Source organism: Pezoporus occidentalis, unplaced genomic scaffold (genome assembly GCF_034315485.1).
Source record: "Pezoporus occidentalis ecotype Australia unplaced genomic scaffold, CSIRO_AGI_Poc_V1 ctg37, whole genome shotgun sequence".
Classification (NCBI taxonomy): domain Eukaryota; kingdom Metazoa; phylum Chordata; class Aves; order Psittaciformes; family Psittacidae; genus Pezoporus; species Pezoporus occidentalis.
Window position 1 is genome coordinate 4834863 of NW_026915691.1, and position 14740 is coordinate 4849602.

Sequence of the window (14740 nt, forward strand, 5' to 3'; positions counted from 1 at the left end):
GAATTATTTTGCAAGTATGGGATTGAGACACATTGTCTTCAGTACTAAATTGGAGTGTCTTTCATGTAATTAGCCCTAATTTTACTGTCTAGCAATGAGTGTTTACTCAGGATAGGATTAACGAACGATTTGTGTCACAGGGATGCATATTTGGCTTGTGCTTGGAGTTGAACCGCATAAAATGGATGCTACGTTATTATCTCAGTGGCTGCTATAATGAAGGTGAAAGAAGAAATAGAGTGATGGGTTTGTGTTCATACAAAGTGTCTTCAGGTTTTATGAAGATTTGAATTGTGTGTCTGTTGAGAGGGCCAAGGTGAGAGATTTAACACAAGCATTTTCTTATGAGTTGTGTGCCATTATATGTGCTGTTCTTGTTTTTCTTGCAGAATTTTGCATCATATTTTGCAAGATGATGTGCTGTCCATTTGTGCTTGTGAAAGTCAGGATAGCCACACCCCTGCTGAGAAGCCAAGACTTTAGTTACATACATTAGTTGCTCACAGGAGTAGCTCTCTGAACAAAGGTAACATGAAAGGTTGTTCTTTCAAAGCAAACCAGGACAATAGGGAAGCAGACTTTAAAAAGCATCTAGACTTTTATTTAAACCAAAGCTTTTTCCTCCCTCTTTTGAAAGCAAGGCACCTAAAGTCACTGTCATAATTCTTGTGTGGGAAGTTTCAATGAGCAGATTTTTTACAAGGGGATACTGATTATTGGTTGATAGTCTCTGCCTTCTTCAGGCTTCTGGATTCCAGCTGGAGCATTTTGGCTCAAAACCTGAGATTTATGTTAAGAATTGTCCAAAAAGAGCGTGCAGTACTGCTGGTACCATACACAACTAGTTTCCTTTCAACATAGGCTTTATTTTTGTGCCTATTGATGTTGCCTGATGTTAATCTTCAGTTATATTTGAACTTGGTTTTGTTAAATACTTAACACTATGATGGGGTAACACAGTTGTTAAGCCAAGTCTTTGTTAGATCTCTGGCTACAGCCTGATTTCTGGCCTTGCATTTCTACTCCCATTGGTCTGGGCAGTGCCAGGGCCATGGAAGACACAGAAACCTTCCCTGAATTCCAGCCTGTCCTTCTCCAGGCTGACACTTCCCAGCTCTGGGACAAAGTGCCCACATATAAATACTTTAATGATGGTTCAGAGGGATCAAGGAGCACAGGAGTGCAGTCCCTTCAGTCTTCATTAGATTTAAACCACTGTGGCAGACTATGAAACAACTCCTGAAAGGTTGATGGGCTTGTTGGTTTCTTTAATTGTGGTGTAGAGTCTCTAATGGTCTGTGGCACTCTGACATTTACAGACAAGCAGATAGGCTGACAATTACCTGATTTAATTTTTTCCGATGCTTTGAATCAATGGCTGACAGTGAACTCAGGATGAGTTAATGCTGTTTCAAGATGTGTGTGCCTGGGATTTTCAATCTCTGGTCTTAAAAGTGTCTCATTGTTTTGATATGAAGGATGTTCTGAATGAAAAAGTGAAAGATAAAGGCTGTGATGACTGCAAGGACTAGATGATCTTTCGAGGTCCCTTCCACTCTCTAGCATACTGTGATACTGTGATTTGAAAACTTAGTACTGTGGCATCGATGTCAGCTTTGTTAGAGGGCAGGAGAGGGTCCATGCACTTGTGCAGTCATCACCATGCCAAGCACATCCTGTCCTGTATTCAGAAGTTTCAAGTCTATGTACTTGTCCTTGAAATGTGGAAGATGTGACCTTTCCCTTCAGCTGTGGAAATTGAGGGACAGATCCGTGTGTCCTCAGCCTTCACATCCCACTCTCCTTGCTCCTTTAGAGTTGAGGTTCCTATGAGCTGTTCTTAAATCATGTGCCACTACTGCCTCTGGAGTGTTTAAAATTCATTTGAGTTCTCTCCTGCCTTTTCTTACAAAGTTATGCTGACAGCCTTTACCTAAAATAACTTTCCATATCACCTCTTTAAAACGTTTTAATGGAAACAAAGCACACATTCCTACTTTGCACAGTACGGCTGTACTGTGAATCAGGACTTCCCACTGTATTTCGAGATGCTAAATCTGGAAACACATTTCCTATTTATTCTGTGTTCGGGGTTTGTGTTTTGGCTTTTTCAATGGGTGTATTCCTTCTGGATGCTGTGTTTCTGCTCGAGAGTAGGCTGTGCTTCCTTCTGTCGTGTTTCAGCCTCCAGACCGGTGGTCCATGGCACCGCTCGGGGGATTTCTCCGCTAGCACCGCCGGTCCTGGACGTGTTGGGGGCCGGGAGGCTCTGCCCAGGAGCCTGTCGGCGGTGATGCTCCAGCCGGGGTCACCCTCCCAGCCGTGGGCCCGGAGGAGGCGGGGCTGGGGCTGGAGCGGGGCGGGGCGGGCTCCCGGGATTGGCAGCCCCGGCCCGGCCCCGGTCCCTCCGCGGCGGCGCTGGGGCGGCCCCGGCCGCGCACACACTCGCGGGCAAGCCGGGCGCTTCTGCGGGCTGGGGCAGGCAGGGCCGCCGGCGGCACCATGAGCACCGGCATGCGGTACAAGAGCAAGCTGGTGAACCCAGGTGAGGCGCTGGGGACGCGCGGCCGCTCCGCCCCGCGGTCCGTCGCATCCCTCACTCCTCACTCTTTCTTCTTTTCTCTCCCCGGTGCCGGCTCCTGCCGCGGGCATCCCGCCCTCCTCGCTGTGCCTCGCAGAGGAGAAGCAGGTAGGTGGTGGGTCCGCGGCGCGGTGCAGCAGGGGCTGAGCTCGCCCGCCTTGCTGCAGCAGCGGGGGGTGTCCTGCTACCTGGGCACGGCAGCCTTCCCTCCTGGTGCTGGGCATGGTGGCCCTGTTTTAGCCGGATTCATCCGGGAAATGGGTCCTTTGCCTGCTCCATCTCCCTGCGTTTTGGGTCGGGTTTCTTTTTTTGTGGTGCCTTTGGGTGTGTCGAGTAGGTTCGGATGGAGAAAGGCAGCGTAGGGGCTGGCAGAGGCATTTCAGCATTAGGAGCACGTCGCCCCATCACAACCTCTTCCCTCCGCAGCACAGATGCGCAGACACAGACCCGATCCTGCTGCTCCCCGCTCCTGGGTGGTGTAGCAGACCATCACCTCGCAGGCAGCCGGGATTTGGGCGTTAGGACACATCTGTTTTGCTTTGCAAAGCAAAGAGCTATTTGCCTTTGAGTCCTGGAGAGAGAGGAGGAGTGATGCAATCAGATGACATCGACAGGGTTTTGGTTTTTTTTTGTCCTTTATTTGGTATTTAGAGGGATTTAGGGTGTTTGAGAGGAAGAGGAATCCTTCTCTTCCTGAGCTTGGATGTCTAGGTAAGGGGTTACTAGCAGAGTCCCATGTGTTCCTTAGCACCATCACCATGATGTAGGCGATGTCTGCTGTGTGTGGAAGAGCTTTTCTGCCTCACAAAGGTGGGGATGGAGATGGTGGTTAACACAGCAGGGCAGTGCATCAAGTCCCTGCAGCAGGGAGAAGTCCACCCATCCATTCCCAGCCTGGCTTGGATTTGCCTTTGAGTCCAGTCTTTCTCTGAGGCTCTAATTCCATATGCAGCAGACACCTACCAAAACAGTGGTACTGCACAGCCATTCTGGACCATTGAAAGGCAAACTGGTGGTGTAGCAGCTTGGACATTCACCTGGTTACTGCAGGAGATGGTGTTTCCCTATGTAATACAGACTTGGGCACTGAGAGAAGACATCGGGGTATTTTGTGAGCTGCTGATTGCAGTGGTGAGCTGAACAAAGTAAATCCAGGGGTAACAGGAGAATTGGGTCATTGGGTGCATTTTTCCCAAGCTACTTAAAGTTTTGGTAGTATTTTGTTATTTGTATTTGATAGTTATTTGTAAGTGGTGCTGTTAATTCTTGTTATTTCTGGATGAAAACAATCCAGAGTGTCTTCTGAAATTGTAGTAAATTCAATGTAAGCTGTGAACTGGAGGGGAGCTTTGGGACCCTCTCACCCCCCCCAAAAAAGCCCAACAAAACCACATGCTGTTCTTTGTTTTTAAATAAAGAGGGGAACAGGCTGTGTATAAGGCTCCTTTCTGCTCATTCCCCAGGGGAAGAAGAGGCAGAGATCAGAGTAGTCTGTTGTAGATATTATCATAATTCCTGAGGGCCTTTGTCACACTGCATAGGCAAGAGTGGGCTGGAGTCAGTACCCCAAAGAGTTTGTGTCTGCAGGAGAGGGTTCTCCTGGGGCAGAGGAGGTCTCTACTCAAACATGCAAGTGTGTGCATGTGCCTTACACCTAGAGTGTAGAATGGGTCTTGCATGGCAGAGCACGGTGCATTATGAATTTGTGCCAGCCATGAACGATGGAGGGAAACCAAGCTGTGAATACAAAGCAATCTGTTAAAATTAAAGTGAACACACAAAACCACAAATGATTTTTCTTTAGCATCCTTTGAGAGCAGGACTTTTCTTCTTGCGCCACCTTGTTCCAGTTCCCTCACGTTTGGCAGCAGGTAACAGTTTAAGAGGCTTGCTAAAGTTGTGATTCTTGCCTGAAGTGCTTTTTCAAAATTTATTATAAAAGCTGTTTTTTATAAGCAGTTGGGAAATGAAGTGAGCTTCTGAGAGGGCAGTACAATAGAGTGCATGTGAGTAGAGCAGCCTTCAGTAAAATCTTAATTTGGACTTACTGAGTCCAAAAATAGAACGATGTGGTGTCTAAGAATGTGTCTTTAACTTCCCCTGTAGTATAGTCAGGGCTGATGCATTTGTCTAGTTCCAGAGGACTTTATTTTGCAGGTTGGACTTGTAATTGCTATGATTTATTGAAGAAAAAATAATGGTAGATTCTCATTCTCTCTGGTTTCCAAGGAGTGGCCTCTTAACTGGTGTATTTGGTACTGAACTCGTGCTGTTGATGTCAGTGGAGGCCTGATGCTGGTCTATGCACACAGAATATAGCTTTCCAAGATGAAGGGTTGTGGTTTAAGACTCTGGACTTGGGAGAAACAGTTCAGTCTGTAGCTCTACAGCAGGTTGCCTGGTTAGACCAAGCTCCTCAATCTCATTATACTTTGGTTCAGCACCTCTCAGAGGGAGGGTTTCTCTCCTGGCAATTTATATACTGCTGGAGCGCTGAGAGGGATTCTCGTGGTAAAACTGGGTAGGCAAATGAAACGGCAACTGATGTTCCATGTGCAGAAGAGCAGGCCCCGTGTAAGAGAAACCTAGCAATTTGTCAAAAGAGCATTGACTTGAGAACCAAACAGGACAAGTGCAGCGGGTGGACGCTCTGCCAAAGCCCAAGGTGTTCCTGTGGGAGGAGTACAGGTGAAACCTCCCAAATACCCAGTTAAACTGGAGTCTCCTGGCACACTCCTGCAGAACATGCCTCCTAGCTCGTGTTGTTGGCGTGTGTTTGTTTGGGGTGTTACCTTGCTGCTTCTCTGAAGCTGCCTCCTGCTCATTCAGGTCTTGATCTCTAATGTGCTTTGAAGTCATTGTTTCTTTTTAAATCAGGAGGATGGGAACCTCTCCTTCCCAGGTTGATCTCTCCCCACCCCATCAACTTGCAAAGTTGTTTGGGTGTGGGAGCAGAGACTATCTGGTGAATCCAGTTCTTTCAGTGGGTCTGAAATTACAGGGCTGTGCCTTTTGCATTTAGCTTGGTCCTTTTTTCTACTTAAGCATATTTTGAAGTGGTCTGCTTGCCATTAAAAATATATATGGGGGTACTGTGCATAGAGAAGATGCTTTGCAGAAGGTAATTTGACTGGAGGAATGGTTTCAGTGCGAGTCATTGGAAGGCACTGAGAATTCCTGAATTCACTGTTTTTTGTGTTTCAGGTTTTGAGAATCTGGGATTTATATCTTAAAAAATTATATTCACACTCCGTTGCTTTTCTTCTTAGAAAAAAAGAGAGAAGCAGAGATTTCCATTGGTCCTGGAACAGTAGATATCACAACAGCGGAGATGTTTTCCATCTAAAATAGCAACCATACCAACATAGTGCATCATTTTAAGGTCAGCCTTCAACCACAGCCTTGCCTTGCAGAGGACATTGGCTGATGGAAATCCCGCAGTTCCCTGTCAATGTGTGCTGAACCACCTTCTCCTTTTCTCTACTGTGCTTATGGAGAGATGAGCCCGGATGGGAGAAAGTATGGCCCCTGAAAAAGCTATGCTTTGCATAGTGCAGAGGTACCACCCTTGACACACTGAGGACAGCTCCAGTGCAGGTAGTTGCTGATGACAATGAGCAGATTAAGAGCAGGGAGGAGTGGTGATTCCTGTGTCTTGAGCTGGTTGAGGATGACCTTAACATAGCCTTTGGTTTCTGTGTACATACCTATGTGGTGAAAATTGGTTAGCTTAGTTTTGTGAAACGTGATGAGAAGTATCATGTGAATTGAGGTTCCTTTGTACAACAAAGACCAGAAGCAGAGCTTGGCCTTACAGAATCCCCTCACAGTCTGTGCTGGAGCAGCTTGGATAATCCATGCCTCCATTACATGTTTGTGGCATTGCCATCTTTCACCTAAGTATGTTCTTTACAGTAGCAGCTCTTGTAAACTTGTGATTGGATGAAAGTTCTGCACAAGGAAGAAGAAAAGCATGGGACCTGGCGGGTGAGCAGAGTACCACTGACTCTTAATTCTCTCAGAGTTAAACCACTTATAGTTGTGATTCTTTGAATCATTGGGAGTGGCAATGTGGAACCGTTTTCCTGTGCTGTCTCTCATGCTCTGTATCAGTGCAGACAGGGTGTTTTTTTTTTTGCTCAGGGAAAACAAAATGATGTTTGCAGCTGGCGAGTGGGATATTTCACCACAGCTGGATAGTCTCTCACTGTGTCATAGATCGCCCTGGCAAGGCTGTTTCTCTTTGACTCCCCATGTTAATGTCTCTTCCAACCTCTGTTTTCCAACCCTGGTCTTACATCCTGACTACCAAGATGCGCCTGCCAGAAAGGGAGTAGCAAATTAGTCACAGACTCTGGAGGTAAATACTGGAAATACTCTTACAGCAGCACATCTCTGTTTGTCTTTCTGATGTCCCAGTGTATCTTGGCCAGTTGCAGCACAGGAGTGGAAGCTTTTACTTCTCTGTAAAAAGCCTTGTGTGGTTCATTAATTTTTTTTGGCCTATTTCAAAAGACAAACGTTGGTCTTTCACCCTCCACAGTGGGCAAAGGCTCAGTGTCAGGAGCTGGGTGGAACTGCAGCGGGTCAGGAGGTTCAGTCCTGCCTGTCCTGCTATGCATCTGTCTAAACAGTCCTGCTGCAGGAGGCCCCTGTGTCCCACAAATGGGCTGTTCTGGGCTGGGGAGAGAAGTCCATCGTGGGCACTTTGACTTCTTCCTCCCCCCCCCCCCTTCTTTGTTTGGCTTCTTGGAAAAGGACTGTAAAAAGAGGTTAGCACATGAACTGCATGGTGAAACAACTGCTGGAGAGCTGGGCACAGAATCTGCCTCCTGCTGCTGCTGCTGTCTCTCTTCAATTATTTATGCTCCAAATGGATAAATGGTTATTAGCGCAGGGCAGGGGTTCAGCCCTCTCAGTGCAAGTAGAAATCTGCAGTTTATGAAAAGGGGGAAGTAAGTGTTTCCTGCACTTACAAGTGGATTTCTGTCCCTTGAATTTCCATGAACTGCTTAGCTACTTGTGCATGAGTCCAAAATTCCACTGCTCTTGCAGGAATGGCACAGGGCAGTTTTGGGCACATTGGCCAAGTGCGTGAGTGTGACATGCGGCTTGATCCTTGCTAATGCTAATGAAGTAGGAGCAAGTTTTATTTAACCCTGAGAGATGCTTGTGACACTTGCTTAGCTGCTGGGTTGCAGCAGCTGGGGCATTACAAAAGGCAGCTCACAGTTGCAGAGGTGACAGTGTTGCTGTCATCTGAATGAAGGAGAAACTTGAGTCACTGAATGTTTTTAGTCTCCAAAGTCAAGAAGTCTCTTACAACTGCTTAGCACTCTCAAAAATGATTCTGACTTCATGATGATGCTATACTTCAGTCAACTGTTTTAGGAATAAACTAAGGGGGTATGACAGGTCCCTGCAAAAGCTGAAGAAAGGCAAGTCTAGAGAGAGAAACAACTGCTAGGGTTCAGTGCCTTCTAGAGCCCATATTGCCTAACCTCAGTTTCAGTCTAAATTGCTGTTCATTAAATACCCATTAAATGGACATCCTGGAAATCCAGGGGGGACAGTCCACCTTCAGCCAACTGGTTGCTTCCTGTGCCAGACCAGGTTGGGTCTCTGCTGTGTATCTTTAGAGCTTTGCCAAGTTAGTTTTAAATGTTCAGTCCAAGGGGTTTCCCCAGCAGTTTTGGGATACCCCACTGCCCACAGCAGTGATGCTGCAGCTGCTGCTCGTATGTGCACAATCTAAGTCTGGAGAGCTCTGCTCCATCTTCAATACTTCAGGCACTTCTTGCTGAGATATCTCTTTGATAAGCCAAGAGAGTTCCTCTCATGCTGTTTCTCTTCAAGTTCAAGTGGCTTCTCTGTTACTTTTTTTCCTGGAGAGCAGACCATGAACTGGAAGGCACCTTCTTTGCTTACCTGCAGAACTTTCTGCCTCACCCGTACTAAGACTTTGTCCCCTCAAGGCAGAGATTTCCCTGGGACAGTGAAACCACGTAGAAAATCCTCTAATACTCGCGAAAGAAACATGTGGCATTTCCAATACATTGTGTGACTTCAGATTTTTGTGAAGCATTTGCAAGTTGTTTCATAGCATTCCGGAGTAACTCCCATATGGGCTGGATTTGGTCTGTGTGTGCGCGTGTATGTCTACAGTGTGGCTAGCCACGAAGCACAGGGAAAAATGTTTGTCTGCTGTTACACATTCCTTTTCTCCCAGAGAGTTGTCCCTGGAGCTGTGAAGAGGTTTGCAGTCATCTTGTTCCCACAAGAGTGTTCAGGAGCTGGATTTGTGTGTGAAGCATCAGAAAAGCTGGGATCAGATCCCAGAATGCATGTTCCTCACCAGTATGTGCTGTTCATCCACCACTTGGAATCCCAGGAATACTGGTTAAAGTGAATAGGGGAAGGTGGCACTGAGTGTGCTGTGAAAAGAAGGGTTTGTATGTGCAATGCTACCCATAGGGGCTGGGCTGCAGAAAGTGTGAGAGATAGTTGCTCCCAACTGATGTATAAGTCCTTTGTGTTTTGAGGGCTGAATGGGTTAATGCTTTTAATTCCTTCTCTCCTGTGTGTGTGTACTTCCTGTGCATTAATTGAAATTAATGTATTACAGCCTGTTAACATTCCACTCTAGACTGCTGTGCCCTCCCTTGGTCTGTCAGTCCCAGCCCCGTCCCATGTGGCATCACCTCCATGTGCTGGAGGTGGCTGTGAGAAGAGCATAGTGGAAGGCTGCAGGGACAGGCTTGCTAAAGAGAAAAGCCTGGCTAAGTGTTGGCCAGGAGCTGAAGAGGAAGTGAAACCCTGCACAGGCATCTGGGAGGATGTAATGCCAAGAGCAGGAGGAGAATTGTTTAGTTTCTGGCTTTGGTATAACTGTTCACTTCTGAAGTCAAAAGAAAAAGAAATAACATAGAGAAGTTGAGGCTGAAGTTCAGCTCCAGAAGAGGGATGTGGCTATGCTGTGCAGGGCAGTACATGTGGAGGGATGCTCAAGATGGCATAAACCTCTCTGAATACAGCATTGCAACCTTCAGATTGCACCAGCCTGATGCCATGCCATGGCAGTGGGGCTTGAGGGAAGCTTAGAAGGGCAGTGTGCAGGAGGATCTCAGGCTGTGTGGCTCATGCTAGCTCAGGATGGTGTGGGGGGTGAGCCAGTGCAGTTGTAAAGTCAGTCAGAGGTGGGAAACCCTCTAAATTAATGGAATTAGCTCCAGTTTTTCACTCACCTCTTTACATTTCTGTCGGCTAGCTTCCTCTAGCTGACAGAAGGAACAGCCATTGCCAGGACTGGAGTGTTCACCCTGAAGTTATCTGATGGAGGGACAGGAGCAGCACAGTGGCAGATCTGTCCCTGTGTGCCACTGGTGACTGTATTGCGCGACTGCTTGGAGCCAAGGAGCAGGAGGGCCGAGGTCCTGCATTTGCCAGCTTTGTTCAACTCAGCTCTTTGCTCTTCCTGGGAACTTTGGGAGTGCCCTGTTTGTTTTGAAGCTTGTTATCAAGTGTGTCCAGGGTGTGTGTATGGAGCTGGGATGGTCTCTGCCTGACCCCACCCGGGGCAGCCGGTACTGCTCTCCCAGAATGACTCCTGGCAGGGAACCGGCAGCTGGAGCAAGGGCTGAGCAAATAAACCACAGCATCATGAGCGTTAGCTCTTGGAGGCTGGCCATGGGGAGTGAGCCCGTCCTACTGACCTCTGGACATTCTCAGTGCAGAAGCAAGGAAGGGGGGGAAAGAAAGATCCACTCTGCTTGTGGGGAAAAAAGGCTCCAATGGCTTAACATCTTCCTTCTGCTGTCTACGAGGCAAAGCCCATGGCAGTACAGATGTGGTGAGGGCTCCAGTGACTCTGTTTCGTTGTTCCTTGCAGACCCCTGGTGCTGGGAGCTGTGTGAACACACACAGGAGTGCACGCCAGGCCTTTTACTGCTTTAGTTTGTATTGCAATTACTTTTAAGATCACCTCCCAGGCAAGTCACTTTGCTTTTGGCCTTTGTAATCTCTCCTGGCTGATTCCTCAGTGTGGGAACTATTCTAATCCTGCCTGCCGCACTGAGCTCATTCTTGCTGTGATATGTACACACATGAAGTCTCTTTAGATCCTGCAGTCTTACATCCACTTCTGTTTTTTAATAAATTACATACTACATTAATTATATATTCAGGTGAAATATGAGTCACAGAGGCATCTATCTGCCTGCCCTGCGTACACGGTCCTCTTGGCTGTGCTCTCTTTATAGTTTAAAGCTCCCCTGAGTCTCTGCATTGGCTATTAAGTAATGTGAAGTCCTGGAAATGTAGAGGCAGTATTGGAAATGCCCATCTGGACCAATAGTAATTTCCTTCTGCCCAAGGCCCGCTGTAAAAAATGTCAAGGAGCTTTATGGCTTTTAGGATCCTATAGATTCTCACAGGTTTTTGCTGCTCAGAGGAGTTGGTGCCAGCTGGGATCAGACAGTAATGGAAGAAGCATCACAGCCTTCAGGAGCTGGTATTTGCAGTGAGCTCAATCAAGGCAGCAGGGGTTAAACTTCAAGTGATGCAGTTGGCTTGCAGCAAAGCCTTGCTGCTGTGATTGCACTGTGCTGAGATGAGTGAGAGTGTGTCATGAGGACAGCAGGGGAGCTGCTGTCTGAGGTGATCTCTCATCTCCCAGCAGTTGTGCTCACAGTCCTGACTGCGTAGATGGTTTCTGCGGAGCAGTGCCCTGAAGCCCTTCACTGGAGCACACAGAAGGGAAGCCGCTGGTGTCTCACCCCTGAGATTAATGCCTTTGCTGTTTGTCTGCTTACTTTCAAGAGCTCTCCTCCCCTTGAAAGGAGCCCTTGGCAGAGGGTGTATTTATGAAGGAAGTGGATATCAGGGAGGACAGTTATTTAACAGGACCTGGGGCTTTTACTGGGAAGTTAATCCAGGCACATGCTTGGGAAGGACTCCAGGTCTACTGAGTGGCCGAACACTGGATCTGCTCTAGTCTGCAGGCAGCCCTGGGGCTGACACTTCAGAAGCTCAGACCAGGTGCACAGAGGTGAGAAAGTTAGGGGCATGTTTTCTGTGTACAGCCCAGTACTGTCAGATTGATCTGTTTTGGGATCCTGCTAACCATCACCCTGCAGCAGGAGTGTGTCCTCTTGTCACTTGAACAAGCCTCTCCTGCCATGCCCCACCACACTCAGCTCACACTGTGTTCACGGCATTTGACTTCACAGCAATTTAAATAAACCAGAAGTGACTGGATGAAGCCCAGCATTCTTCTTCCTTAGTGGCTGCTCTGTTCAGCCTGCTGGTCCTCAAACAGAAAGGCTTCATGCCATCTCATAGCTGTGTGATGGCATTATTTTCAGCAGCTCTCATTAATGTCGGTGAAAGCCTTTCTGTTTGAGGTGGTAGGGCTGGTCCTCAGCAGCTGCTCAGAGGTTCCTGCCAGTGCCAGGAGCTTTGCTGCCTAGTTTGAATGGCCAGTGTCATCTGAACATCTCCCTGCTCCTCCTGTGGTCACACTGTCATGGGCAGGTGTTGGTCAATAGCAGATTTGTTGTTCTTCTGGTAAACAAGTGATGGTGTTATTGGAGCTGTTCTTCATGTAGCAGCAGCACAGTGAGTGCATGGGGTTGCTAACAAGGGATATAATGGGGCTTGTTACTCTGAAAGCTTAATGAACCATCTTCTGTTTCTTTGCGAAGTGTGCGCAGGCTTCTTCATGTGTTCTGTTCCTATGCTGTGTCTTGCACTCGGGCGTATGTGGTACTAAAGAGTATCTCTGTGAGGTAGAGCTCATGGCACAGATGTGGGCATTTTGGAGGACTTTGATTCTATCTATCATGGCATTAGTGACAGTGAACAAGTAATGTTGGGGGGGGGGGTGCGTGAAACCACTGCTTTTGCACCCTGTGTATGCCCAATGGATAAACTAATTTGTTGCTCCAGTGAATTTGTGTGTATTCCTAGGCACCTAGAGCTTGTCCCTTGGGGGTTTAAGGCTTTTCCTTCATGACAAATAAATATCTTTCTTATTTTTCAAAAAATTAAACGATTAGGGCATCCACCCACCTCTTGGCTGGCATCCTGCTGTAATAGGCTAGCATGTGTTTTCTCCAGCAAAAAGCAGATTCTGCTTCATATTTGTAAGGCAATGGTTTAGAAATGAGCCTGAAAAGAAAAACTGATTTTCCCACTTATGGCAACATTACATCAGGAAAGAGTCCCATCAAAATTTCTTAAGGCTGGGCCATGAATTTGGCCTGATACTATTGATCTGATCATGTACAGTGGAAGTAGTGTGTTCCAGAGGTGTGCAGCTTTCGTGCACATAAAACCAGACCTCTGCCATCCTGGCACTGGGGGTTAGAAATCCTTATGACCCTCTTGAGCCTGGAGATAAGAAGTGGAAGAACTTGACCTCATGTGGTCTGAGGGCACATGGGGTTATGATGAGCTGAAGGGACAGCCATATCAGGGACAGAACCACATCTTTGGGTTAAGCTGCTTCATTCAGGCTTGGGGACTCAGAGCCTGCTGCGTGTGGCCAGTACAGTGTGACATTTAGCATGTCTGTAGGGGATGCCATGTTTCTGACGGGCCTTGTGAGGGGCAGTGGGGTGAGATCCCACAGCAAAACATGACTAGAGAATAAATCTCTAAAAGCCAAGAGATGTTTGGGCTGGCATGTCAGAGCCCAGGCTGTGAGCCCAAGAAAATCCCTTCCTGTTCCGCATGTGACATTGGTTCTGGGGTTTGCTTGGAGATGGTTTTCCTTGGATTCTTAAAAATTACTAAGGTTTGACTTGATGCTGTACTGCAAGTCCCAAGAGCTGTTCATGGGTATCTAATCTGATTTTGCATTCCGTTCTTGTTAAAGGGCTGTGAATGACAAGTTACTCTTGGCCTGCTGTGGCTGTCACTTGAGCTGACATTGCATGAGGGTGCTGGCTACCTGCTAACCTATTGACTGAGCTGAGTGTTCCTTGTCCATCTTTCTTTTCCATCTTACCTGTGTTGCTGTTTCCGTTTCCTTTAGGTTGACTCTAAGGAAAACACAATCCAGCAAATGCCATTTTCCCACTCCATTGCTTCCAGGTTCTTTCCAACATTAGGTATTCCTGCTCCTTGTGTGTCCAACAACCACAGTGTTTACAGTCAAATTACTTTGTCTTGTCTAATACCTTCTTTAGGACAGTTTCAGTGCTCTGACTTCCAAGATCAATTATAATCATTTCAAAGGAGACATTTTCACAAAGTCTGTTCTTCCAGTGCCTGCTGTGTTAACATCTCCCACCTTCTACCTCTATTCTTGTTATATTCAGGTGGAACTCAGAAAGGAATAGATGAAATCAGCAATACCGCTAAAAAAAAAAACTACAAGAGAGAGGAGTTTACAACTACCTGTTCCTTTAGATCAGGACTGTATTTATGAGTTGCTGTTAACAGTTTTGTTACAGGACAAGTAGAGATTATATTGATGACTCTGATTTGATAAGCTTTATAGTGGAAATCAATGCTGAAGTGGCAGCAAAACCAGTGTCACAGCAATGTTATCTGCAAAGAACAGAAGTTATTGTTGAATTGAAATTATTGTTCAATTGAAGTATTGAACCCAATTTGTTCAGTGTGGTTGAGCTGTGTCCCTGATGCACTGGGGCACTAATCTGTTGTGGTTGCTTCCTCACTCAATATTTCAGGGGAAGAATTATCTTAAGGTGGAAAGGATTTGTTGAGGAGTGGGCAATATGATTTAGAATGTGTGTCCTTTAATGACCCTCTGCAGTGTTTAGGGCTTTGGTCTCTGTTTTCAGCAGTGCAGTTGGATGCTAAGGTTTGTTTCTAAGGCTGTGATTTTTGATGAGGAGAGAGGAAAAATGGCACTCTTGAATCTGGTAGAGAGCACCATCTCTGAGACTTTGCAGGACAATATTAGTACTGCAGGTCTGTCCTGGTCGAAGTGGGTTGCCTGGTCTGGCTGCAGTATTTTATACTGAATTATCACTGATGAAATTTGCCAAAATGGCAGAGGGGGGTTGTAAACCCTGTGCCTTTATGGAAAGATCCTGACAGCAGCTCTGATGTTCTTGTTCCTAGTGTTAAGCTCAGTGGGGCCTCATGGCACGGTGGCAGGGTTATTGAGTGTCTGCATGATGATGGTGT

At 46.9% G+C, this 14740-nt stretch overlaps 3 protein-coding genes across 3 annotated transcripts in view; all 3 read left to right on the top strand.

Annotated features, from left to right (window-relative positions):
- The window catches only part of LOC134170244 (septin-2), a 74065-nt gene that overhangs the window by 37096 nt on the left and 22229 nt on the right, over positions 1-14740 (top strand). The window lies entirely within an intron of this gene.
- Positions 1-14740, top strand: part of COMT (catechol-O-methyltransferase) — a 363876-nt gene that overhangs the window by 12588 nt on the left and 336548 nt on the right. The gene's annotated exons all lie outside the window — the stretch shown is intronic.
- SEPTIN5 (septin 5) overlaps positions 3158-14740 on the top strand; it is a 44620-nt gene continuing 33037 nt past the window's right edge. Inside the window, exon 1 of the mRNA XM_062631490.1 lies at positions 3158-3196. Within this exon, the coding sequence (XP_062487474.1) occupies positions 3173-3196 (24 nt within the window). The 5' untranslated portion in view covers positions 3158-3172. The remainder of the gene's footprint in view (positions 3197-14740) is intronic.